A 23553-nucleotide genomic window follows, 5' to 3' on the forward strand; every position below is an offset into this window, starting at 1 on the left:
GTATTTGGGGAAATTTTTAATTTGCTTTTAGTCTTATTCTTATTTAAATTTTTTTTATATATCTACGGTTTTTTCTTTTTACTTTTGAGCTCTTGCTTAGGTGCTTTCCGTTTCTTTACCCCTTTTTCCTCAGACGCTTCGTCACCACTGTCCCTGTATAGAAGGAAACAAGTGAGAGATGGTAGCAACTTAAACAAATAACAAAATCTTACCCCACTGTTGGCATTGAATCAAACATGTTTTCATATTCATCATCTACGGGTGTTGCTTTGGGTTTGTTTTTGCTTCTGTGTTGTAGTTCTGCATCAATTTCCACCTCCTCATCACTATTACTAAGCTGTTCCTGCGATGACTCTTGGAATTGTCTGAGTAACACCTTAGTAGCCTTCGATTTCACATAACACTGGTAGAGCTGCACAGTAGATTCGGCGTCGTGGACGCGTACATAGCGATCCAAACAAGCCGAGCTCAGATATCTGCCTGTGGGATCCAAATGTAGGTCGCTTATACTGCCCGTAAAGCCTTTGTAGGTGTGTACATGAGTTTTCATGCGTCGTGTGTCAAAGGCCTGAATGAAAGAAACATTTTAGAAGTGCCAAGAAAAATACATACACGCAATCTATTCTACCTTCAATGCACCCATTGTTGTGCCTGTATAGATGTAGTTGCCTTGGGCTACCAGTGTTGCAAAGCTCATGCCGTGCTCCTCACTGGCAAAGTAGGAAACAGGGCGTCGCTGTTTGCGCGAATCATATACACGTACATAGCCTTTACGTGAGCATGTGGCTAAAACGTGTGGTCCCTCCAAGAAACCTATATCGCTGTCCCAAACAGGCACCTCCAGCTGTAAGAAGTCGTGGGGCACGTTCTTTGAGTTGAATATCAGTTTCCCCTCGGCATTCAAGTCGTAAACTTTAAGATTGTTCTGACGGGCCTTCCCACCACAGGCCACAATGTGAGGCGCAGTAGGACATTGACGCAAATGGTCCATGTGATCGCCAGTGCTAATAACAACGGGAGGAGTTACATCACCCTCAGTTATTGTATCAAGGTCTATGCTCTGTATCTGCCCATTGCCAATGCCCGCTATCAGATGACTCTTGCAACGCACCAAACCAACAATTGGTGCTCCATTAAAAGTGATCTGGCGCATTGAAGGTCCAGGAGCTAAGGAGTGTAATTCCGCGTTATTTTGGGCTCGTCCGAGCAAGATTTCTGTCTGCTCGTCATTGCCGAACGACAGTGCCGTTATGCGTGAGTCCTTACTAAGGTTGCTTAGTTCGCTAAGATTTGTTTGTGCGTAGGGGTTTTTCTCATTCCCGGTCTGCAAATCTGTAAATGCATGTAAAAAACAATTCATATTGAAGCAGCAAGCAACCAGCACGGCAGTAGGCTTACGTTTAAATGACCCTGTGTGTGTACCCACGAAAATTTCATGCTTGGCTGTGTAATTGGGGTGCTTCACATTTGCTGTAGTCCACTTCATTTCTTTAAAAAAGAAATACAAATCAACAAAAAAGCAGTAGAAACCACCTACAAAATTCAACACGTGCGGCTTTGGCTAAAGTGAGACCGCTTCGTAAATGTACCGAAATACTACTTTCAGAAATACCACTTTTGATGAGAAAAATACCACATTCAGTAGCGATGTGAGTTTGGTATACTACATTCAAATCATAACGATATGCATACCTACATACATATGTAAATAAGAAGGCAATATAAGCATAATAATTAAATAAGTTAATTTTGCAGCGGCAATCATAAAATTATCCTAATTAAAGGCTAAAATATCTTTGATTGATACATACGCATTTTAAAGCGAATTATTTGAAGTTATCTCAAGAATTAAATAGTATTGATTATTTTTAAATCTTTATTTTACACCATTAAACTTTAACCACTAACTGTTTAAAATATATTTGTTGTATGGTTAGTGCTTTCACTAAGTTTTACTGTAGTAGCAGCCAGTGTTACACAACGCAGGCGGATGAACCTATCAAGCACTGTTTACAAATCATCTGGACGATTCGTAACAACAAACTGCAACCTAAGTTCAATAGCGGTCTTTGTGTAATTCGAATGCATTAATAATGTCTCTGACGAAAGTTTACGACGCTGCAACAGTATTGAAACACTTAAATGGCATTATAAACGTCTACAAGCCCGCCGGGATGAAGGTGCATCAAGTACGAACTGCAATTTTGGCCAACATTTGCAAAGGTAGATACATAGATGATGGCAGATTAAATGTGCCTCGCTAGATTAAAAGTCTCTTTGCTAAAGGTCTAAACGAAATGAATGTGCGTGAGCCACGCAAATTGCCAGAAGAAATGCGGTTGCTTGGAACCGGCACAGCGGCAGACACCGTTCTACATAAAATATCCAGCGACACGGACTTGTCCGACCATGTGCTCGCTGCTGGCCCACGTTACATACCGCAAGACTGCCGAATTGCGCCTGTGGCCAGTCTTGGAGTGCACACCAGTGGGGTTTGTCGTAAGAATTTCTACAAACTGCCTATACATATGCAGTAACTAAATGTTATTAACATCTAACTAGTGTTTGGCCTTAACGCTGGACTGCGACAGTCCAGTCGCATTCAACGCAATCGACCAATCCGCATATACCACGTGACCGGCCGCATGGGTATAGCGACGGAAAGTCACCTGCCTGGCTCACATATAACGGTGCGTGCCAAGCATGGACATGTGTCAGCGGATCGCATTAGCGCACTTGCGTCGTCAATGCAAGCTTCACATCAGCGCAAAATGTACGAGCTGTGTGGGGTGGATCTTCAAACGCAGGCTGCCTACGAACTGGCATGCAAGGGTCCCCTACGTCCAACCAACAACAGCCAGCCAGTGATATATAGTCTCAAGCTCATACACTTCGAACGCCCAAACTTTACTTTGGAGGTGCATGCTATTAATGAGAGCGAGGACTACTTGGCTGCGTTAGTACACGACATGGCTCTGGAGCTGCGCACCGTGGCACACTGTGCTCAACTGCGTTGCATAAGACATGCCCATTTTGATGTAACCGACAGTCTGCTACGACATGGTTGGCATTTGCCGGGCATCATAAAGAACCTGCGTCAACAACGCGAGATTTTAAAATCGCATCCACAGCTACTGAATCAACAACGTGTAGACTTGTATGCAAATCAAAATACAGCGTAATATTTATTATAGTTTTAAATATACATTCAATGTTATTTTTTTTGGTTATAATCTACGCTGTGTGGCGGTCATGACTTTGCGCTACCATTAGCTTGTCCAGCTCAAAGACTTCTTTTTGTAGCTTCATGTACAACTTTCTACCTGCCACCGAGTCGTGCTCCTTCTCTAGAACTTCATGTGCCTCCATCAAACGAGCCCGAGCCTTTTCGAGAATGACCAAAGCCTGGGTTTGCTCCGATTGCCGGTTCGCCTGTTGTTCCAGGGCGTGTGCCATCTCAATGAGTATAACAGTAACATAGATGGCGAGTTTGATGCTATGGGGGTCTAGCCGTTGGCAGATATCGTACAATTCGTCGCACAGCCGCAACTTGCGATCTAGCTGCGCGTCGCTTAGCGACGCCAACTCCAAACCCACCTCATAGCCGTACAGTTGGATTAACGTGTGCTTCAGATTGAAAATATGAAAATGATTGGGATGCAGCATTTGCGAGAGGCGCGCCAGTAGCAGTTCCACTTGACTAGCCGTCGGCCGACCCGCCAGCAGTTTTTCCACGTCGTCGGACATATGCGTCTGCAAGCCGGTCACATAAGCAGTTTCTACAACCATGGGGCACGTGTCGCACTTCCATTGCGTGTGTTCGTTGAGCGGATCAATCGGAAGCTGTATGCCCGTGCACGTCTTATTGACATCGCCCAAGCAACGCAAAGCACTCACATAGCTGCCGAACTCGGTTGGATCCAGGCAGCGCGCGCAACGGCAGTTGAAGTGCTTAGTCATTCCAAGGTGATGCTGTCGCATATGCGTGCCCCACAAAATGTTTGTGTATGTGATTTTAAGGTGTTCGCCCTTCTTGATGTCACAGCCAGCGTGAACAGCAATCTGATGCGTGAGATTATCAAATTGGAAGTAGCAGTTTGGCTGGCAGTCATGCTCCATCATGCAGGCGTTGCGGAACAGGCCGCTTAGTTCCACTCCAGTGGCCAGTTCGATAACCATATAATTAGTCTCAATGATTCCACAAATACGATGAATCAGCTCTGGCTCGTATTCAGATATGAGGCGCTCTTTACAATGCTTAGCTACCTGATTGAGACGGTGCAGGAAATTACGATGCAAATAGCTTACAATCCGCTTCTCCACCTCTTGGTGCAGTTCGGTACCCTTACGCTCCTCTTCGTGCGATTGCATCTGAAGCAGCGCTGCCCAGCGCTCCGGCGCCTGGCGCTGCAGCAACAAGCACTTAAGAACCAGTAATGCATCCTCGCGGTAATAATTTCTCAAGCCCCTTGTATCCGATTTGGCCGCTGGTCCCTGACCCAGACTGAGTACTGTGCATTCCAGGCTCTCGTGCACGCAGTTCGCACTGCAGACGGGCCAACGGCACCTGCAACGACAAAGATCAGCTTTTATAGTAAACCCTTGTCTGAAGTGCCAGACAACGCGGAACCCCTATGCCAAGCAGTGTAAAGTTTCCAACTCTTCTATCTGATTCCCGGAGTAGTTGGAGTGCTCCAAAAGAAGTTTATGGAATATGTAATTCCAAAACCAACAATTTCCTACATCCAAATGTGGACATACCTGCGACACAAATGCTTGCCAAGGCGACAGGGCGTATAGCAAGCGACACAGGGCACGATAATGGAAGTTTTTTCTGTTTTAGACAGATACCACTTGGGCCCCACCACAATGGGGTCCTCGACAAATATAATCTGCTTTGCCTTTAGGTCCTGAGTGGCTACCAGGTAGCGGCCCAGCTGCTCATCTACTGCCTCGCGATACGGCTTGCAGCTCTTTTTATGCTGAGGCCAATGCTGTTTCTGATGCTCCCCATCGCAGTATCGGACCATTTTGCAGCGCGTGCAGGCGCGCGTGGCGGCCACACCGCAGACGGGGCAGTCGTGGCTCAGCATTCCGATTCTAACGGTTTAGGCTGTGGGTGTGGGCGTCAGCTCCTTCTATAGCAATACTTTTGAAAATTTAAGGGATAACTGATCTTTTCTCTACTTTTGCTGCCGTTATGCGACACAATATAAATTTTCTGATCTGATCAATTAGTGCGTTATATGCGTTTTGGTGTAATTTATTTTTAGCGCTTATTTCCAAACATTTTCTTCGCTCTGTGCTCACTCAGAATTTACTTTGCTCTCTTTAAATTGACGCGTAAGTCTCAGCGCACCAGGCACCAAAATTGAGTTCATATAGATTTCTGTATACAGGGTGCCCTTTAACTCGACATATCCAATATTAATTCCAACTTCCATGTGCATACATATGTAATTTAACTTCAAAAGCATACATACCATTTGTCATCCAATTTGCCACCAAATCAGAGTGTTAAAGGTCTTCTAAGCAACAATTATTTGGTACACAATCTATCGTTCGGTTAACCAAGAAATCTTCCTACTAGAAAGAAAATACTCACAAGTCTTTTCATTCGGACATTTGTGTCCATCTGCTCAGTATAATTACGAGTATACCCTGTGTACTTATATTAGTAGGTTTGGGCAAAGTATGCAATGATGCCTTCTACATGCATCTCCGATCAGTATAAGACGAGTCGATTTGAAAATGTCCGTCTGTCTGTCTGAAAACAAGGATCTCAGAATGTATAAGAGCTAGAATTACCAAAATTGGTATCCAGATTCTTCTAAATTCGAGAAAGGACAAGTTTGGTTTTTATAATCTGTACATGAAATGTACAAGAGCATACTTATTATGATCAGTATGAACACATCTTACAGACTATAAGAGATAGAAACACAACATTTTGCTCACAGATGCCCGCCACTTCCCCTTATAGAAGATTTCCAGAAACGCCGTTCTTATAATTATTTATATCTCAGAGACTAGAGGCACGAAATTTTAGTCCAAAATGCCTCATATGAATACGCAGAAAATCCCAGGCAATTCGTGATTTTCCATAACACCCGCAATTCTGAGAACTTGTTCACTCAAATTTGGCAAATACCTCCAGTTAGTGATTATGTGTCCGAGTTGTGGCCAAGTTCCATTTTGATTTGCCGGTTTTTAAGGAAGTTATAGCCATAAATGTAATCTCTGCCCGCAGCTGTTGTTGTTTTTGCTGCTTTGCACAAACACACACAGACACGCTCCTGCAATGGGTCCATATAACTCAGCGCCGTAAGTTTGTTTGGGTAAAAGGTATTTCACTGTCGGCCTTGCTCGACTGAAGCATTCGCTCCTATTTGTAGTATTATTTCGTCTTAGAGGATAACAACGTCCTTGAATACTTCGTGCTCTAAATCGCAAGGTAGCCGTGAGCAAAAAAAACCAAAAAGTTGAATTCGTACATATTTTGAAATGCCAAAAACTTGAACTTAACTAATCCAAGCGCAAATAAAGTTTACTAGAAGCCATACGATCAGAGACCAGAGGATATCGGTGCTAAGCTCTACGCTTGGTTGGTCTGCTCACAGGATCTTCTATAGCCCCAATAAGCCTATTAGCAATTAGGCATACCTCCGGATCCTATTAAAAATGTGTACAATTTTTTACGCGCGCTACACCTGATCCCCGGCCCTTACCTCAAGCCATGATCAATAGAGCTTTTTAAAAGGTTAAGCTGCTTCGGCATCAATGTGTCATCGACCAATGTATGTAGCCAGTGTCTTACCATTATCTGGCGGTTTTTAGTCAATCAATTAGGCTGGCAGACTATGACATCTTGAAGTCCATTTTGTTTCCATGTAATTCATTTTATTAACCCACAACTGAATTTGTTTTAGCTGTCATTTTTATTTAAGATCCGTGGAGTCTCTTAACAGTTAGCATACAAAACATAATTTAAAGTATTTTTTATTGTTTGTAAATAATTTAATTGTCTGGCCTATAATTGTGCATGTTCGATTGAAAACTATCGTGTTGTAACTATATGCTGAGTTCTGTATAAAATTTGTATGCTTTTAGTATGGCTCTTGCGGGGCGTCCAAGTCCCGGTAGTGTGATCTGGGGCGATAATCAAAACCACCGGGTCTGTAAAGCAACGAAAATGGAATTTAGAGAATAAGAATTATTTACGCAAATCGAGGTCGAAACAGAAACAAACATTTATTTTATATGTATGCATGGTAGATATATTTATAAACGTATCAAGCAAATGGTGTTTCAGTTTGTTTTTATCCAAATAGCTTTATGTGTTTGTCTCGGCAAAATACAATTGGCATATTGTACACAAAAATTGTCATTGTAATGTAGTTGCTTTTTCATTGCTTGAATTGCTTTTAAAACTGCAGCTCGAAATTCTAAAAATTGTGTTTTGTGTTTTGTATTTAGTCGAACATATCGGTATTAGCGGGCGCATCCAAATCATGGTAACCGATAAGGCGGCGTTGATGTTCCAAAGGCAATTCTCTGCAAAAAATTTGCGACACAAGAAAGTTGTGACAAATTTTGTTTAGACCATCAACAACATATGAAATCAAAATAAATGGGCAGGAAAACATATACAACAAACAATTAGGGGCGCGAAAGAGCATTATGGAAAAGTGTGCTCCATTTAGCATTTCTTTCCCGAGTTGCTTCGATTGGACAATATTTTTTTATAAAAAGCTTGATGCAAGACACCGTGAAACATTTGGGAGAACTGTGTCGATGAAGCGCTACCAAAGTAATACTACTTATTTTTAGGCATTTTAAAGATGGGAGGACAACTGTTTCCCAAGCATGAACGAGATTTAAAATATCTATTAAGAGATGTTCCTATGTGCCCTAAAACCAAGTGTAGCTTCTGTAAAATTCTATCGCGCTTACAGCTAAAGAAAATAGCAACAACAAGAAAAAATTTGGTGACTAACCTGCGTACTGGTGCGAAACCGCGTCCACCTCGGCCACCCATCATCGGTGGTGCAAAGCCATAGGGCATGGCTGAAAATGGAGGATACATAGGTGGGCGAAAACTATAAGAGAAAAGAAAAGTGAGTATTTATTGCAACTTTTACTTCTCTTACAGGTAAGGCCTTACCCGCTTCCTCCTCGCACTCCATCTGCTTCGGGGCGTTTCGTTGTGCCAGGATGTTCTGGCAGCTGTGGGCGCTTGGGATCGCGCAAATAGTTATTGAAATATTGCACTTCCTTACGAACCTCGTCCACCTTCTCCTCATGCTTGTTAAAAATGTGCTTGCGTATAAACTCGGGTCCCTTAAATTTCTTGCCCGACAGTGGACAAAGCCACTTGTCTTTTGCCAGCTCCTGGGTATTGGCCTGCACGAACTTTTCAACCTCGGTTTCGGCATCTTTGGAGCCCAGATCCTTGATCTCATCGTCGCTGAGCAACACAATCTTGGTCAAAAATTGCTGCAGTTTTCCTTCGTACGCTTTATTGTACTCCTGCACATCGTTGTTGGTCACCCGAAGGGGCGCGGGCCCGCGGGCATGAATGATACCACAGCGATTAGGCATCTCGTCCTCGTAGGGATATTCGCAATGATTATAGTAGTCCACAGAATGCACGATGCGCAAGTAGAGCACCAACCGATCGAGCACAGCTAGCAGCTGCTCGTCGCGCTCAATGGGCTCGCCCTCCGCATCTTTGCTGTCGCCCGCCAGACCAAGCAGCTCTTCTTCCTCGGCCGACGCCTCTTCGATCAAGTAGTCCGTAATATTTTGCAGAACTGGATTCTTGGTGTTAAAGCCATACCTTGCACTGCCAGCGACGTTACTGCCGTTCTTTGCACTTTCACCTACAATAGTCTGCGTCGTTGTATCTTCCGCGGCTGGATCGCTCCACAACTTGAAGCGCTCGTCCAAATTCATGGCTATCTTCGCGCATAGTTTAATGTCGGCACGCACAACTTGTTTATGGGCCGTAATTCCATTGGCTGGACGAACACGACGGCTCAGATCGCGGTTGACAATGGCCCCCATTTCGCAGTCACGTAAACGCTGATTGTTCAGGCTCCAGCAAATCTCCTTAATGTTAACATCACGCGTAAACGTAATCCAACCACGTCGGTACCAACGACGCTCCACTAATGGGTCCGCAATAGCAACTCGGAGGTAGCCGGCGAAGCGCGTGCAGATCGCCTCGATTTCTGCCTTGGTAATCGAAGGCGCCAAGTTTCGAAGAAAGATGGACGAGGTGCGATGCAACGCACGAGGATGTGGGCCATCTTTTAGCTTGTCGACGTCGATTGGTTCGTTTTCGTCGTTGTTGGTCGACTTTGGCGGTTCATCGGCAGAAGTCTCGTTAGTTTCTGATTTGGCAGACTCCGTATTGTCTGTCTGTTCATTTGTGTCCATTTGATTCTCTTCTTTTGCATCCTTTTCTCCCTCTGTTATGACTTCGGTTTCAGTGCTGTTTTCGCCTAAGTCGCTTTTTATGTCAGCTTTAGCAGTATCCATTGATTTTGTGGTCTCCTTGGCCGTTTCTTCATCTACATCTTTAGGCACGGGTTTTATGTCAGCTCTATCCTTTTCCATCTCTGCCTTTTGTTCTGCTCTAAGTCCATCCTCCACATCGTACTTGTCTTTGAGTTTTTGCTCGTCTTCTTCATCATCGGAACTTATATTGGAATCTGAATCAGAAGAGGATACGCTATCATCATTGGAACTTTTGCGCTTGCGTTTCTTGGTCTTCTTTCTTTTTATATCTTTGGTGCTTTCTGTGCCACTGCCATCGTCTCCCTTCGTCGACTCAGCTTTATCATCAATGAGGTTGTCCTGCTCCTTTGTCTGGTTTTTGGTCGGCGCCGGCACATCGTCATCCCAATTTTCCTCATCGGATCCCATTGGAACTGGATTTAAATGAGGTGACAAAGGTTTAGAAAAATCTTTGTCATTCTCTATGCTGTCTTTTTTGGTGCGCTCTTCTTTGGGCTTGATTTGCGGCTCAGCGGGTTCTGTTTTACGCTCGTACACCAGCGGCTCCTTGGGTTTTTCATCAAGAACTTTAAGATCCTCATCAGTTCCACCTTCTAGTTTGATCACACAAACGTCCAACACACGGACCAATGCTTCGCCCTGTGAGGAGTCGACCTTCACATTGTCAATGGTGCCGTTTTCCAGAAGTTCTACAAATACTTCGGTGCGTTTCTGCAACGAAAAACAAAGTTCTGAGACCATATTAAAGTGTAAACTTAAAAATCACACCTTTAAAAAGCCGCGCTGTTCCTCGCTTCGTCGCAAACTGTCTTCGGGATGATATTTGTTTTTGAACCTGCGAAAGAGCAAAAAGCCGTGCATGAGCGATTAATGGGATAGCCTTTGTTAAACACTGCAAATAACAAATATTTTTTAAACACATGTATGTAGTGATGTTCGTATGGCAATTGGCATTTCTAGAACATTCCGCACCTCCTGTTTGCTATTTTTCAGTAATTTTAATGATTAGTTGTTATTATAGCTTTTTATTTTTGCACATGTGACCCAGTCTTACCTTTGCAATCGTTTTCATATGTACATGTGTATTCTTTTATAATAGTTAAGTGTTTGGTATTTGGACTCATTCGAATTTAAATAAAACGCGGTTTCAAAATACAACACCCACGGCATTGCTCGCCGGGTAATTTAAAATTATTAAATGATCAATCAATAGTTCTGCAGTTCAGCGCAACGGCTAACAATCTTGCTCTCTACAAATGGGGCTACGGATTGTTGCCAACGCCACCGGCGTTTCGCACGAGATTTTATGAACGTTTGCATCATGCCACAAACGCAACAAGCTGCAGAGAAAAACTTAATATACATAGTTATGATTTCAGTTGAATTCAAGAAATGCGCAGAGAAATTCAATTGAGACGCAGAGAAATAAAACAAAAATTATGAGTTAATTAACATCGTCGGCTGCCCAACCCTGTGGAAAAACTAACCCGACTGAAGGACAACACTCACCATTCCTCGTCCTTGTGCGCCACAAAGAACTCATTCAGCTGCTGGCGCTTAAAGTCTGTCTTGTATTCGGTGTACTTGCGCATCACTTCCGAGTCTGAAATGCCCTCATCCTGGGTGTCCAAAAACTGTTTTAGCGACAGCATAGCCGGCTGTGTTAGTGTATCGCTGTTGCTTCCAGCCGTATCGCGCGATGGTGGGCCATGTCCAGGATGAGGATATGCTGATTGCAGCGACTGGTAATGATCGTTCCAAGCCTGCATGAGATAGGGATCGTAGCCTGCAACAAAGCCGGTAAGTAAAATATGTCCATAGAAAGTCGCTGCCAGTATAAACTTACCACCAAATCGGTGATTGGGGCGCATTTCACTATCGCCCCAGTCGGGTCGCATGCGCTTTGCTGGCGGCATATCTCGGCCGGGTGAGCTATAGCGCGGGCGTGGTCCTGGCCCCCGGTAGTCGCTATAATCGGGGCGATGGCGTGCGCCGCCCCCACCACCACTGGACGCAGCAGCTCCACGGAACGGATTGCTGTATAACAAAGCGTGCAGTGACCATTTAGCAGTGTATTACAACGCATAATAATTAACACTTACCGTTCTGCCCAATCGTCGCGTGCACTGCTACTGTTTATTGGCCGCCGCTCGTCACGCCTTTCTGGTCGATAGCTATCGCTGCGCTCGCCACGGAATTTATCACGCCGCTTGCGGTCGTACTCATCGTCCGAATCAGCCATTGTAAGTCACCTGAAAATGCAATTTCATAAAAACATTGTACGTACGCATATGTATGTATGTATATGTAATATTTATTGTCTTCCAATCGAGTGAAAGCTGTGAAAGAGGCTGTGGTACTGGTGGCGAACTACGGCAATTAACGCAATATAACCTGATACTAAACTTTGGTACAGTATTGACGCATTTTAGATGTGGATAAACTTTCAATTCATTTTGTTTTTTATGCAAGAAAAACCGAGAAAAGTTGCCACTGCCGCCATCTTGCCAACTCGAGTACCGGGTATGTACAAACAACCCTTACGTGCTATATTTCACCACTTTGCAACTGAAAATTATGGAAACTGAGAAAAACTTTTTTAAAATGTGCACGTACTTTATTTTAAATGAATTTATAAAGTTATTTTTTGCAACCTCACCTATTTAGAGTGTGCGTGTAGATCTGTATCGAAAAAAAGCCGATAAATAGTGTGGCCAGTTCAGTGAAAATGCCAAAATACTGAAACACAATGCCGCCGGCTTATCCACCTAATATACCACATGGTCGGAGTTATCGCAATGTCAAGTTGCTACCAACGTTCAAATTCAAATACTAAAACTCACCACATTCGGATTTATACAAGATTTAGAAATATAAATAATAGTTGACTAAATACCGGTAGGTACAGACAGTTTGAGCTCAGCATCCACTGAAACTGCTTTTTATATTATAAACAACGCCATTTATTATAAACAACGCCTTTGTAACGGTTTTGAAAAAAAGGACCTAGTAACCTATTATGAAACTGTAAGCGCAAATGTTATGTCTAAAATGTTTTGGAAACCACAGCGAAGTGAATTATTTGACATGTGGTACACGCCTGCTTGCGGTGAATACAAAAGATGCACCAAATTATTAAAGTTACCACCCTCTACTGATGCGGTGCTGGCAGATCTGGCAGTATCAAGTATCATATTTCTGCGTATATATAAACCTCATTCTGTTTTTACATGGTAGATTGGTTCCAGCAAAATTCGTGTAGTCGTTTTTGTGCGCTTAAAGGGATACTTAAATACTTTATACACCGATTAATGTTTTAGAAAAAGTGTCCGCCGAAGAGGGTTTCCGGATAAAAGAGGTGTCCATTAAGGGAGTTTTCACTGTATTAGGTTTGCGGGAGGTGAAAAATGTAACAGGCAGAAGGAGACTTGGCACACCCCACAAAGTAAATATATTGTGAATCAGCATGAGAAGACGAGTCGATCTAGCCCTGTCTGCCTGCCTGTCCGTTCGTCTGTCCATCCGTCCGTCCGTATCTGTATCCTGTATCCTCAGAGACTATAAGAGCTAGAATAACGGTACGAAAGGTTACAGATTGTGTGCAGATTTTGTTTTTCTGGCTGCAAAACGATATTGCTAATATTCCGTACGAATTGGGAGAGTCCACATTCATATGCTACTATCCTTTTGCGAGTAACGCCTCATGTCGTGCCATACGTCCGTGAAAATATATCTGTGCGGATGCTAAATAAAGATTTCATGTAAAGAGGCCAATTACAACTGTGAAGGATTCGATGAAAGACAATGAAATCCACAGATACGCATTTCTTGAACATATTTTAAATATATATTTTTATTTTATTACACATTTTCATATATCGTATATATGTATATAGACTTTTCTGCAGTATTTATATTTATTTACAACTTATGTAGCTTTAAAACTATGTAAAGTGTATGTATTGTTGTTGTTGTGCAAGTCTAGGACTATGTAGACTTGTTGTTATTGTTGTTAATATAGGTATGTATATTAAATTTCAAAAATGTACTTCCATATGAATTCATTATTTATTTGTTATTATTATTATTGTTATTATTATTATTATTATTATTATTATTATTATTATTATTATTATTATTATTATTATTATTATTATTATTATTATTATTATTATTATTATTTTATTTTCTCTGCTTCCGTTATTGTGCTCCACCCCGCGTTGCTATTGCTCGGATCGGCGAGTACAGTAGCGTCGCACATTAAGTTACATATGTACTTATACTCGTAGACTCGTATATTTTTAAATTTTTGTATGTACGTGTATGCATGCCTGTATGTTTTATGTTGAACATAGCGCAAGTAGGTTACATAGTTATACAAATTCATGAACATAGTGGTAAGTGTCAAGTATAAAATTGTTTCTTTGTTCGTTTCTTTTTAAGGTAAGGTTGTTTTTATCAATTAATCAATTACTAAGATACAGATACACACAAGAACGAAGGGCCTCCAAAAACAAATTTAAGTTTCGTATCGCTCCGTACGCGAGTCTGTGTTGTACTTAAAGACTTATTTATAGACGAATGCACCAAAGTGAGTTCTGAAAACAACATGCGAACCCTATACACACGGCCTTCCCCAATTCAATAATTATATCATCATGTAATAATAATTAGTAGCAAGTATAATTAATTGTAATTTTTTTGTTAAGTTTTTTCTGAGTTTTTTCGTACCATTCGTACCATTTAAATGCTAACAATCTCTACATTCTCTCTCATGGTAATGAATATCTGTACGAGTTTGCATTAAGCTGGAATTTCCACAGATAAACGAAGTATACATGTACCACATATACTTGTATAGTATGTTATGTATATATGGGAGTGTATATGCAGGTGTGTGCGGAAAAAATGCAGATGTACACCTATAAGTAGAGTAGGCACGAGCTAAGAATAAACACAAATTTTCTGGCAGTGTAGCACTTAAAGAAATACGAGCAGCACTATGCAACAAAGAAAACATATCAAAATGGTCTGATATAGAACAAAAATTGGCAGCTTCTTCTTTTGTCTTTGTTGGTGTTTTATTGATAGGCAATATAATTATTTTTTCAAATGTTTGTTAAATATTTCATGATGTTCCCACTTATCGATTTTCTTTATACTATACTACTACTCAGCCAAGTTGCGCAGTGTAATTGAAGAGTGTCAATTGCAGCTGCACAATAATCCTTTTTGCTATCGCTTTCTATTTCGTTGTTGAAGCCAACAAAACGCTACTGAAGTGAAAACTCTGTCTCCCTAATTACGTATTATCTGCGTGTTCTGGATTCTATATGTATTGCTGATGTTGGTAATCTATTGTTTCTCATACCCTAAAATGCATAAATTCAGTTGAGTTGAGTCGTATTCGATTTCGCCTCTTTTTCAAATAAATTTACTCTAACGGCTTTGAAAAATGTGCGTTGTTATGCATATATGTATGCACGAATGTATATTTGTTTTTTAATATATAAACACGAACTGTAATTTAGTAAGTTTATTGTGTGTTATCGGTATTACTATATAAGTATTGTATGTATGTATAATACTGATTGCTACGCATTGCAAATGAAATTTCACTTTTGTTTCATGCTACCCTAAGTTTTAAAAATGGCTGCAAAGTATTGCGAACATTTGTAAGGTTTTATGTGTGTGTGTGTGTGTGTCTGATTATTTATCTGATTTTCCAAATTTGGCAGTGAAAATAACTACACAACTTAAAGGCTGCATATGTATGTAAGTATCTTTGTATTTATGGATGTCGACTAGCGATCTGAAATTACTGTTGCGAAAGGCCTTTTCACAAATGTTCACAAATACATACATACATAGTAAGTATGCATGTGTTTATGTGTGTGTGTGAATGGTGTGGGGTATTAAGCCTATCCAGTGATTTGTTACCTGCTAATCGAATTTCTGCAGAACAGGTACCTCTATAAAAGGCTCTAGGAGTTCTCTTCTGTGGCTCCAAAAATTAATTTGTTCGGGGTAGGGGGGATCTGGTGCGCTTGGTTGGTATGGAAATTTCGAAATTTCAGAGTATATTTGTTCTTTACGCTGCTGCTAAGGTCTCGCTTGTAGTTATGTTTATTAATAATGCTCAAAACCTTTCTTAATGTTTCATTTTATTTACGTTTCGTTGAGGTAGTTTTCAATTCAGGATCAATATCTACAAGTTGAACACAAAAGTTAATGCGTTTCATGTACTTTCATTCAATTTTGTTTCAGGGCTGGCCGTCGATTCAGTGAACGGGGACTCCCCGTCACTGCCCCAACATGCCGTGTCTAATCTTTATTATGTGGATAGGGGCAAAACAAGTTACACATAACAGAAAACAGTGCATAAAAATCAAACAGGTTGTCATCTCCATCTTTTGTCATCCCTTGAGTTCCAGAAATCTACATAACGATTTGTTATCTTAGCTTTGTCTTCTATATGCATGGATTTTCAACAACTTTCGCTTATATTAATTATCTTATTTTTGTTCAGGTTGCTTTTTTGTATTTTTGTTTTTCGTATGTGTTTCTTTGTTTGTTTGTCATTTTCTCATTCTCATCGTACATCTGAGTGGTGCTGTGTGTAGGGCGAGACTACATATGTATATATAGTATGTACATATATATACATGCATATACAGGTCGGCTTAGGTATATGACATTCAATAAAGCGCAAGGTATTTAATGTGGTTTCTTATATTTAAGTATGTATATATGTAGATACAGGATACCCGGTACTGGGAACAGGTCTGTCTAAAACCGGAGAGGGAAAACGTTCAGCGAGCGAGGGCGCGAGGACTCTATGTATTTATAAAAACTATTACAATGCTATAATATACATATTCTTACTTAATGTTTGAAATGGGCAGCTTAGCAATATTACGTAAATATTCCGAAACTGAGTGAAGCTTCCTCGATTACGTTACGTTAATTAGCTTATGGGGGTATATATATTTATTATTATTAATTGTATTCTAATTTTATATTGGCATTAATTAACATTTAAGGTAAGATTAGAAAATTATTTGATTTAAGCTATTTTATAGCGCCTTTTACTCTCATTTTTCGCGTAGATTCAAGCCCTAACTTAATCAATCATTTATTTATTTCATTCCTCCCTTATCATGTCACACCTAATTTTGTTTCACTTCACTTCAAAAGCCAATTTCACAGCCATTTGCTTTTCGTATGCCATTAATTTTCAAGTTCTGATTCGCAATTTAAGTCGGTCTTCAATATCTAGCGCCTAAAACTAACGAGTCTTTGCATATCTCTTCTAATTTTTCGCATTCAGAAAGAACAAAAACAGAAACCATTAAATAAATCAATAACAATATTAAAAATTCCTTTCGGTCTGCGCCCATTTCCGTATAAAGTGAGTTGGTTTGTTCCAAAGCGTTTCAAATAAAAATAAATGTGTTGCTTGGAATTGGAACAGAATTATATGAAGTGCAGCATACTTTTGGGGTTCGCGTTAAATGACTCGGATACACACCTTAAACGGGAGTATGTTCTTTGAAAATTAAAACGACATTTAACGGAAATGGGAGCAGCTGGTTTCCGCTTATATTAATCGGAATGGGGAACATGGCCGATTATTATAAACTTTGTAAAAAAATAAAAAGACTGATTCTTCAAGTGTTTTTTCATTCAACATATTTTCAAATATATTGTTATATTTTGTTTGCATCTCGCATTTATGTAAAATATTAAAAATTACTTACATTTTATGATAAACCTTGTTTTTACATTAACGGTAAAACTACAAAACAAACTATGCATGTATAATGTTTGTAAAAAGCGCCCTAAGCGCACTACAAATTAGTCTTAAATACATAAACTGATAGAAACTTAAGAATGAGTTGTGTTTGGGTTTGTGGTTGGGGTTGGGTTTGGTTTTGGGATTGGGTTTCGGATCTCCTCCTTCATCGTCTAGTAGTATTTCATTTAAATATGATCTTTAAAATATTCACTGATTTTGTTTCGCTTAGATTCCGTTTTAAATAATTAATTTATGTGAAGGTGTAATTTTTATTTAGTTGCTTCATTCTTTTAACTAGCAATTTCTTTTTAAAGCAATGTCGCTCTCAGACCCTAACGATTAGTTAATGTATATCGTTTATTTTCACTTTTTACAAATGACTTAAAGCAACAATTCAATAAAAAATTCATGTATATAATTTAAATTTAAGTGTGTGTGTGTGGGGGGTTTTGTTTATGTGCTTGTGTGAAAATAATGCTTAGTCACCTTAATTAAATAATAATAATAATAATGATAATAATAATAATAAGAATTGCACAATTCAAGTTGAAAGCTACACAATAATTCGCATTTAAAATAAAATTATATAAATGTAACAAAACTATTTGTATTTCTAAACAATTAGAGTTTGCGTGTGTTTGCTGTTTTGTTTTTGTTTTTTTTTTTTTACAATAGGCTCCTAAAATAAAAGAATCTCCCCTAGGGTTACAATACATTTCATTTAAGTTTAAATAAGGCCAACAGTTTTTAAGAAAATCATTTTCAAAACCAAATTGCTTACAATTTTGTTAAACATAATTATAATTTGTATCCCAAGGTTAAAAAAGAAACATTGCGAATATTATTTTGCACTTCTGTCGTTTGTCTTACGTGAAAATTTTGATTTGCCAATTTTATTTGCTAAAATTTAATTAAATTTAATTTTGAATTAAGATTTTAATTTCTAAATAAATATTGAAGTCTTTTGGTGTTCGTATGTGTGTTTTTTGTGTTCTGTGTCGGTGTGTGTCGGTGTATTTGTGTGTGTGTGTGTTAGTGGGTGTGTGTGTGTGTGTGTCAAGTGATTGAAAACTGTTTGTCAGCAAAAATCGTGCACTACGTATCGCGATTATAGTTAATACCTTGAATGCCATGCTTGTTTTTATTTAGTTATTTGTATTTTTTTGAGTAAAACTCCAATCACTTTTGTTGTTGTTTGTTAAATTTCGTTATAAAAAACGTTGAAAAAATGCCTATAAATGACGCCAATACTCATGCCAAAATATAAATTTTGTTTTTAGCTTAGTTAAAAGGAAAAAAAAAACAAACAAATTATAGAAAATTGTATAAAAACGTCGGCGCTTACAATTTAAATTCCCTTTCTCAATGTTTTTCGTTTAGGTTTTGTTTAAAAAATATAAGGAGGGCATAATAAAAATATGTCGTTTGTTTTTTGTTTTGTTTTGTTTACAATTTCTTTTTACAGTATTGTTTATGATTAAAAAATATTTATAAAATCAGTCCAAGTTTTGCGTGTTTCTTTTTATAATTTGTTTTGTTAGATTAAAGTTGTTTAGAGCTCGCTTAAATTATTTTTAACTCATCAATGTATTTATTTGTTTCCATGCCTTTCAACAGTTAGACGTGATCCAGCTGAATCGGGTGTACAGTTAAGATTTAAATATTATACAGTTGTTTTTGGGGTTATACTCGTATATAATAACATTAGTAAGTGTGGGTGTGTGTGTGTCTGTGTGTCTGTGTTTTTTTATATTTTTAAAATATAAACAATCTTTATTCTCTTCTTCTGTTCTGCGTTGAATTTGTTGTTGCGGCGTTGCCGATCTTTGAAATCGTGCAAGAACATGCGTGTACGAACGAATGGAACTTCGAAACGGAAAATAATGTATGGATTATTTGATGTTAGCGTTAGGGTTTGTTTAATGAGCTGCTTCAATTGAGTTTTTCATATTTAAATTTTTCTGTTTTTCTGTTTTGTTGTTGGATTCATTTTTCTTTTAAATACATACATAAGTATATGCATGTACGTGTATGTAATTATTAATTGATTATATTTATCGTAGTTATCGTACGCATAGTCATTAAACGCTAATATTTGCAGACTTAGGACTAAATAACTGCATTTTACGATTCTTGACAGATTTTTAAAAACATTTTTTTTTTCAAACATTTTCTTGTTTTCTTTGTTTAGTTGTATGTGTGTGTGTTTTGTTTTTGTTGCACTTTTGCGCTTGACGCAGAATTCTGTTCAAAGCATGCAGATTCAGTGACAAAAGGCTATATATATATATAGGTGTGTGTGTGTGTGTGTGTCAGCTGCCACTTTCAACAAACATTTGCTCACTCACTCGGCCCACATCATTCAATCACGCTGCCAAGCAGCACACCCCCCACACCCCCGCACAAGCCCTCGTGCAACGCTAGCGACGTCAACACCAAGGGCTATGCCGTCGTCGAATGCTCCGACTTGACCGCCACTCCGCCAATGAGCTGCTCCTGATGCAGTGGCACGCCCATTAGCGCCATCGCCTGATTGTACATGTTCACGTTGGCCCCGCCCCCATTTGCCACGGCCGCGGTGGTCGAGCTGGCCGGGACCGCCGCCGTAATGCTGGTGGAAGAGGTCGCAGCCGCTGTCGTCGGCCCCATCGCGCCGCCCCCGCCGATGTAGTCGCTGCTCGTGCTTACCGCTGAGACGGAGGCAGTCGGAGGCGCCAGCGTGTGAACGGGATGGTGGTGATGCTGCTGCTGCTGCTGTTGCTGCTGCTGTTGTTGTTGCTGTTGCTGCTGCTGCTGCTGTTGGAGTTGAGCGGCTTGCGCCGCCTGGGCGGCTTGAGCGGCGTGCGCCGCTTGGGCTGAGGTGGAGGCTGAGTCTGCATCCAGGCCAGCTTGTATTGCACCGCCGACTGCGCCGCGCATGCGTTCCGCCCTCTCCGCTGCACGTTCCTGCTCCTCCTGCTGGGCCTGGAGGTGAGATTGAACGGAGGGGGGTATGGCGTGGACGTCCCAGATCTCCTCGAGGAACTTGGGCAGCTTGCGGTTCTTGAGTTTCAGCGAGAAGCACATCTCAGCGTTCTGGTTGCCCAGGGTGCGCAGTTCTGTGAGTATGGAGAGGAGTTTGGCGTAGAAGACGAGACTCATGGAGTCGCCGCAGTGGCGATTGAGTATATAAATGCGTAGCGTGTCGATGTAATAGCTCTGAATTGCCTCGACTAGTTGCGCCTTCTCCAGGCCCGGCCGATCCGAGAAGATCACAATGGCAGTGAGTAGCGCGTATTCGACATTGTCCACCTTCATTGAGAACATTTGACGGCAGAAGTGCAGCAGGTCTTCGATATTGTCGGCCATGCCGGCCATTTTGTACGAGTCGCGTGTGTAGGAGCGGTTGTTGGCGAAGAAAATGGAATCCGAATTGTGATCGTAGCGCCGGGCCATACGCAACATCATGACCTCCGATGAGCAGGCCTGCGAACAAAGCAAGGTAATCATTAAATCAACAGTTATCTCATCTGATAGGGATATCTTAGCCTTTCTCTATGTCACATGGCTTTTGGGAAACAGTTAGTGGATAAAGCATAAAATAGGTGAACATCCCTCTTACCTTCAGTAACGTGATTTGATCCTCTTGCGGTATTTTTGTAAACGCTGGTAGTCCCTTTGCAAATTCCACAATCAACTGCACTGTGAGTATAGTGATCTCGGTAATGTGCCGAAAACTGACGTCTGTCTGACTTTCATTCTCATCGGGTTGACTCTGCAGGGTAGGGTCTGGAGTTAGTTGGTTCTTAGTGAGATGCTCGCTGGCCGACAACTTACCATAATGCGCTTGAGATCTTCTTCGGACGGCTGCTCGTAGCCATCCTGATACCAAATAAGCTTATAGATAACGGCCAGTTGATTGTACGTTAATGGAGGTATATTGCGCGCTTGACACTTGGCCAAAATATCATCAGGTAGTAGCTGTAAAAATCAGCAACAGAATCAGTTAAGTAGTTCCTCTTCAACAGATATAAGGTAGCCTTGGCTAAATGTATATATTTAATTAATTATCTGACATCTTCGGTGCCCCATAAGGGGAAGTCGATCTGACCTTTCCATAAACAGAGTTAGTTTCTGATATCCCGGGCCTCCACTCAATTCCCTTATTTACTACTACTTATAGTCGAGTTAGGCAGGGAGAACCAAGATCTTATTGATCTGAAAAAGCCCTCCTTGCAATTGGATTATGTCTACCTACACCTTAATTGTTATTATTCGTTGAACATTTTTCGCATTTTAGGCGTGGGCAACAGTTTTTGAACCAGTTTCAAGCGGACTGCACTTTTATGATCTTACCGGAATTGTTGCATGTTGCGGCGGATCGCAGGTCATCAACTCCAGGATCTCCTTCTTCACGTAGTCGTGCGTGCCGTGATTGGAGCCGGGCGACGTCGTCACCTTGTCCTTCTCCTTCTGCGCCTTTTTCTCGCGTCGCTTCATCGCGCACTGGTTCTCGGGCACCACACATTCCGGCCGCATGCCCACGGCGAGGCACTTTTTCAGTCTGCACTCCTGGCACTTCCGGCGCATGTACATGTCCATCTCGCAGGCTCGTCCGAACTTGCAACAGTAGACTGCGTTCTTCGTAACGCTTCGCCGGAAGAAACCCTTGCAGCCCTCGCAGGTGAGCGCATTGTAGTGGTAGCCGGAGGCCCGATCCCCGCAGACGAGGCACAGCTCCTCTTGAAGCCGCGGAGCCGGCCCCTTCTTGCTCTTTTTCGCATCGCAGCCCTCGTTCGCAGAATACCCGTTGAGACTGCTCGAGGGCGAGAGATCATCGCGACCTGCAAGAGAGAAGTTGAGAGAATTCGTGTTATTTTTTTGCACTTCTTTTGTTTTCTATTTGAATGCTGTCTTTTTTGTTTTTGCGATTTCCGTGAATTTTTAATATGTTGCTTGTTCTTGCGGTCTTACATAAAACATTAGACCCAAATAAATAAATTTTCATGCCCATTTTTTGCTGCCTTGTTCTCCTGCTGTCTTGTTGTTCGTGTTCTTGTTTCAGATTCTTCTAAGACGATCTTTCTGCTGGATTTGCATATGCGTTTTGCACAAAGTCTCCCAACTTCGGCTCACAAAATACCAGCTACAGAGTCTGTACGCACATACATACATATGTACATAAATATGGATGTGTCGTGTATACTTGTATATGTTGTAGTATCTGTACCTACAACCACTAGCTCGACGTCAGCCGTTTCGCAAAGAGAATCGAGCGCGCGAAATAGTCGCAAAAAAGCGCTACGCGAACAAATTATAAATTCAATTAACGTTCGCTCAAAGTCGCGCATAAGTGGGGGACGCAAACGCAAATCATTTCGAATGTGGTGGCAAAGCAAACGAGTTACAAAAAACAAAACTGAGCAAAATAAAATATACCTCCATAAGACTACACTACAGAGAAGAACACGAGTTCGACACAGTTCAGATTTGTTTGCACTTGGAGATTCGCCTGCAAATCGTCCGATTCAAATAGAATCGATTACCAATTATTTGAATGACAAACTAGAAGCCGAGAATAAAGCTGGTAGCTTACCACACTAGCATCTAAAGCAAAAGAACTCCATAGTACTAACGATTACAGAATTAGGGGTTAATAGCTACGAACATATTGAGATGAAATCTGATAAAAGTGAAAATACTGAGCGAGAACTACTTAGTAACATAGATATTGGAAATATATATCGATTTTGTGAAATTATGGAGGAATCAGATATTCGCAGTTCCATCGAATGTACAAGTAATATACTTGTATCAGTATATGTATTTATGGTAACATCAATATAATTTGACATACTTTGAATCATTTTCAGGGGGTCTTGATCGATGAAACATCACTAGGGATCATTAGGGATCGATCGAAATTAATCCTAAACTTAACCAAAAATGCAGAGTTGGTTTGCTTTATACTACAAGTATATGATGAGAAAGAGCGTCGTACTTTCTCAATTCCCGAATGGAAAATTTGGGTCTAACACCCAAGTTAAATATTTAAATCATTAAATTGATTGAACAATCGTGTAATAAGAGACTTCACCCAAAATTATGGAACCATTAAGGATGGAATTCGTTTTTTCTATCATAATTGACTTTAGTTCAAGAGAGTTTTTGAGAAACTGACAATATGCAATACATATTTTTCTGGTGATGTTGGGTCCTAACGGTAGATTATAGCCGTAACGGATTATCGTCTA

The 23553-nt window shown here is 40.7% G+C and overlaps 5 protein-coding genes across 7 annotated transcripts in view; 1 reads left to right on the forward strand and 4 right to left on the reverse strand.

Annotated features, from left to right (window-relative positions):
* Window position 1: 1 nt before the first annotated feature.
* On the reverse strand, window positions 2–1549 carry LOC115624731 (WD repeat-containing protein 74). The gene is made up of 4 exons (XM_030519557.1): window positions 1399–1549; window positions 629–1332; window positions 213–568; window positions 2–153 (listed from the first exon to the last, which is right to left on the reverse strand). Exons 1-4 carry the CDS (start codon window positions 1484–1486, stop codon window positions 63–65), a joined length of 1239 nt encoding a protein of 412 aa, XP_030375417.1. The 5' UTR covers window positions 1487–1549; the 3' UTR covers window positions 2–62.
* Window positions 1550–2039: 490 nt separating this feature from the next.
* LOC115624704 (mitochondrial mRNA pseudouridine synthase Trub2) lies at window positions 2040–3205 on the forward strand. Its single transcript, XM_030519519.1, has 3 exons — window positions 2040–2223; window positions 2287–2499; window positions 2563–3205. Exons 1-3 carry the CDS (start codon window positions 2094–2096, stop codon window positions 3180–3182), a joined length of 963 nt encoding a protein of 320 aa, XP_030375379.1. The 5' UTR covers window positions 2040–2093; the 3' UTR covers window positions 3183–3205.
* Window positions 3156–6820, reverse strand: LOC115624873 (SET domain-containing protein SmydA-8). Its single transcript, XM_030519718.1, has 3 exons — window positions 6729–6820; window positions 4762–5100; window positions 3156–4567 (listed from the first exon to the last, which is right to left on the reverse strand). Exons 1-3 carry the CDS (start codon window positions 6818–6820, stop codon window positions 3235–3237), a joined length of 1764 nt encoding a protein of 587 aa, XP_030375578.1. The 3' UTR covers window positions 3156–3234.
* A 99-nt stretch (window positions 6821–6919) lies between these two features.
* On the reverse strand, window positions 6920–12336 carry LOC115624684 (serrate RNA effector molecule homolog). Of its 3 annotated transcripts, none has more exons than XM_030519487.1 (8): window positions 12182–12325; window positions 11625–11774; window positions 11369–11559; window positions 11032–11308; window positions 10291–10357; window positions 8165–10233; window positions 7998–8099; window positions 6920–7176 (listed from the first exon to the last, which is right to left on the reverse strand). In XM_030519487.1, the coding sequence occupies exons 2-8, from the start codon at window positions 11762–11764 to the stop codon at window positions 7107–7109; spliced, it is 2916 nt and encodes a 971-aa protein (XP_030375347.1). In that variant the 5' UTR covers window positions 11765–11774; window positions 12182–12325; the 3' UTR covers window positions 6920–7106. The 3 variants fall into 3 exon arrangements, 2 of the variants coding, with proteins under 2 accessions (XP_030375347.1, XP_030375346.1); XM_030519486.1 differs by lacking the exon at window positions 6920–7176 and adding an exon at window positions 7251–7554; XR_003995483.1 differs by lacking the exons at window positions 6920–7176; window positions 7998–8099 and adding an exon at window positions 10577–10875 and having other exon boundaries at window positions 10159–10233; window positions 12182–12336.
* A 7426-nt stretch (window positions 12337–19762) lies between these two features.
* LOC115624874 (ecdysone receptor) overlaps window positions 19763–23553 on the reverse strand; it is a 58791-nt gene continuing 55000 nt past the window's right edge. Inside the window, exons 3-6 of the mRNA XM_030519719.1 lie at window positions 21656–22143; window positions 21137–21280; window positions 20922–21074; window positions 19763–20785 (exon numbers count right to left, since the gene is read on the reverse strand). Of these exons, the coding sequence (XP_030375579.1) occupies window positions 19763–20785; window positions 20922–21074; window positions 21137–21280; window positions 21656–22143 (1808 nt within the window). The remainder of the gene's footprint in view (window positions 20786–20921; window positions 21075–21136; window positions 21281–21655; window positions 22144–23553) is intronic.

The sequence above is a fragment of the Scaptodrosophila lebanonensis genome, unplaced genomic scaffold (assembly GCF_003285725.1).
Source record: "Scaptodrosophila lebanonensis strain 11010-0011.00,11010-0021.00 unplaced genomic scaffold, SlebRS2 tig00000061-arrow-pilon, whole genome shotgun sequence".
Taxonomy (NCBI): domain Eukaryota; kingdom Metazoa; phylum Arthropoda; class Insecta; order Diptera; family Drosophilidae; genus Scaptodrosophila; species Scaptodrosophila lebanonensis.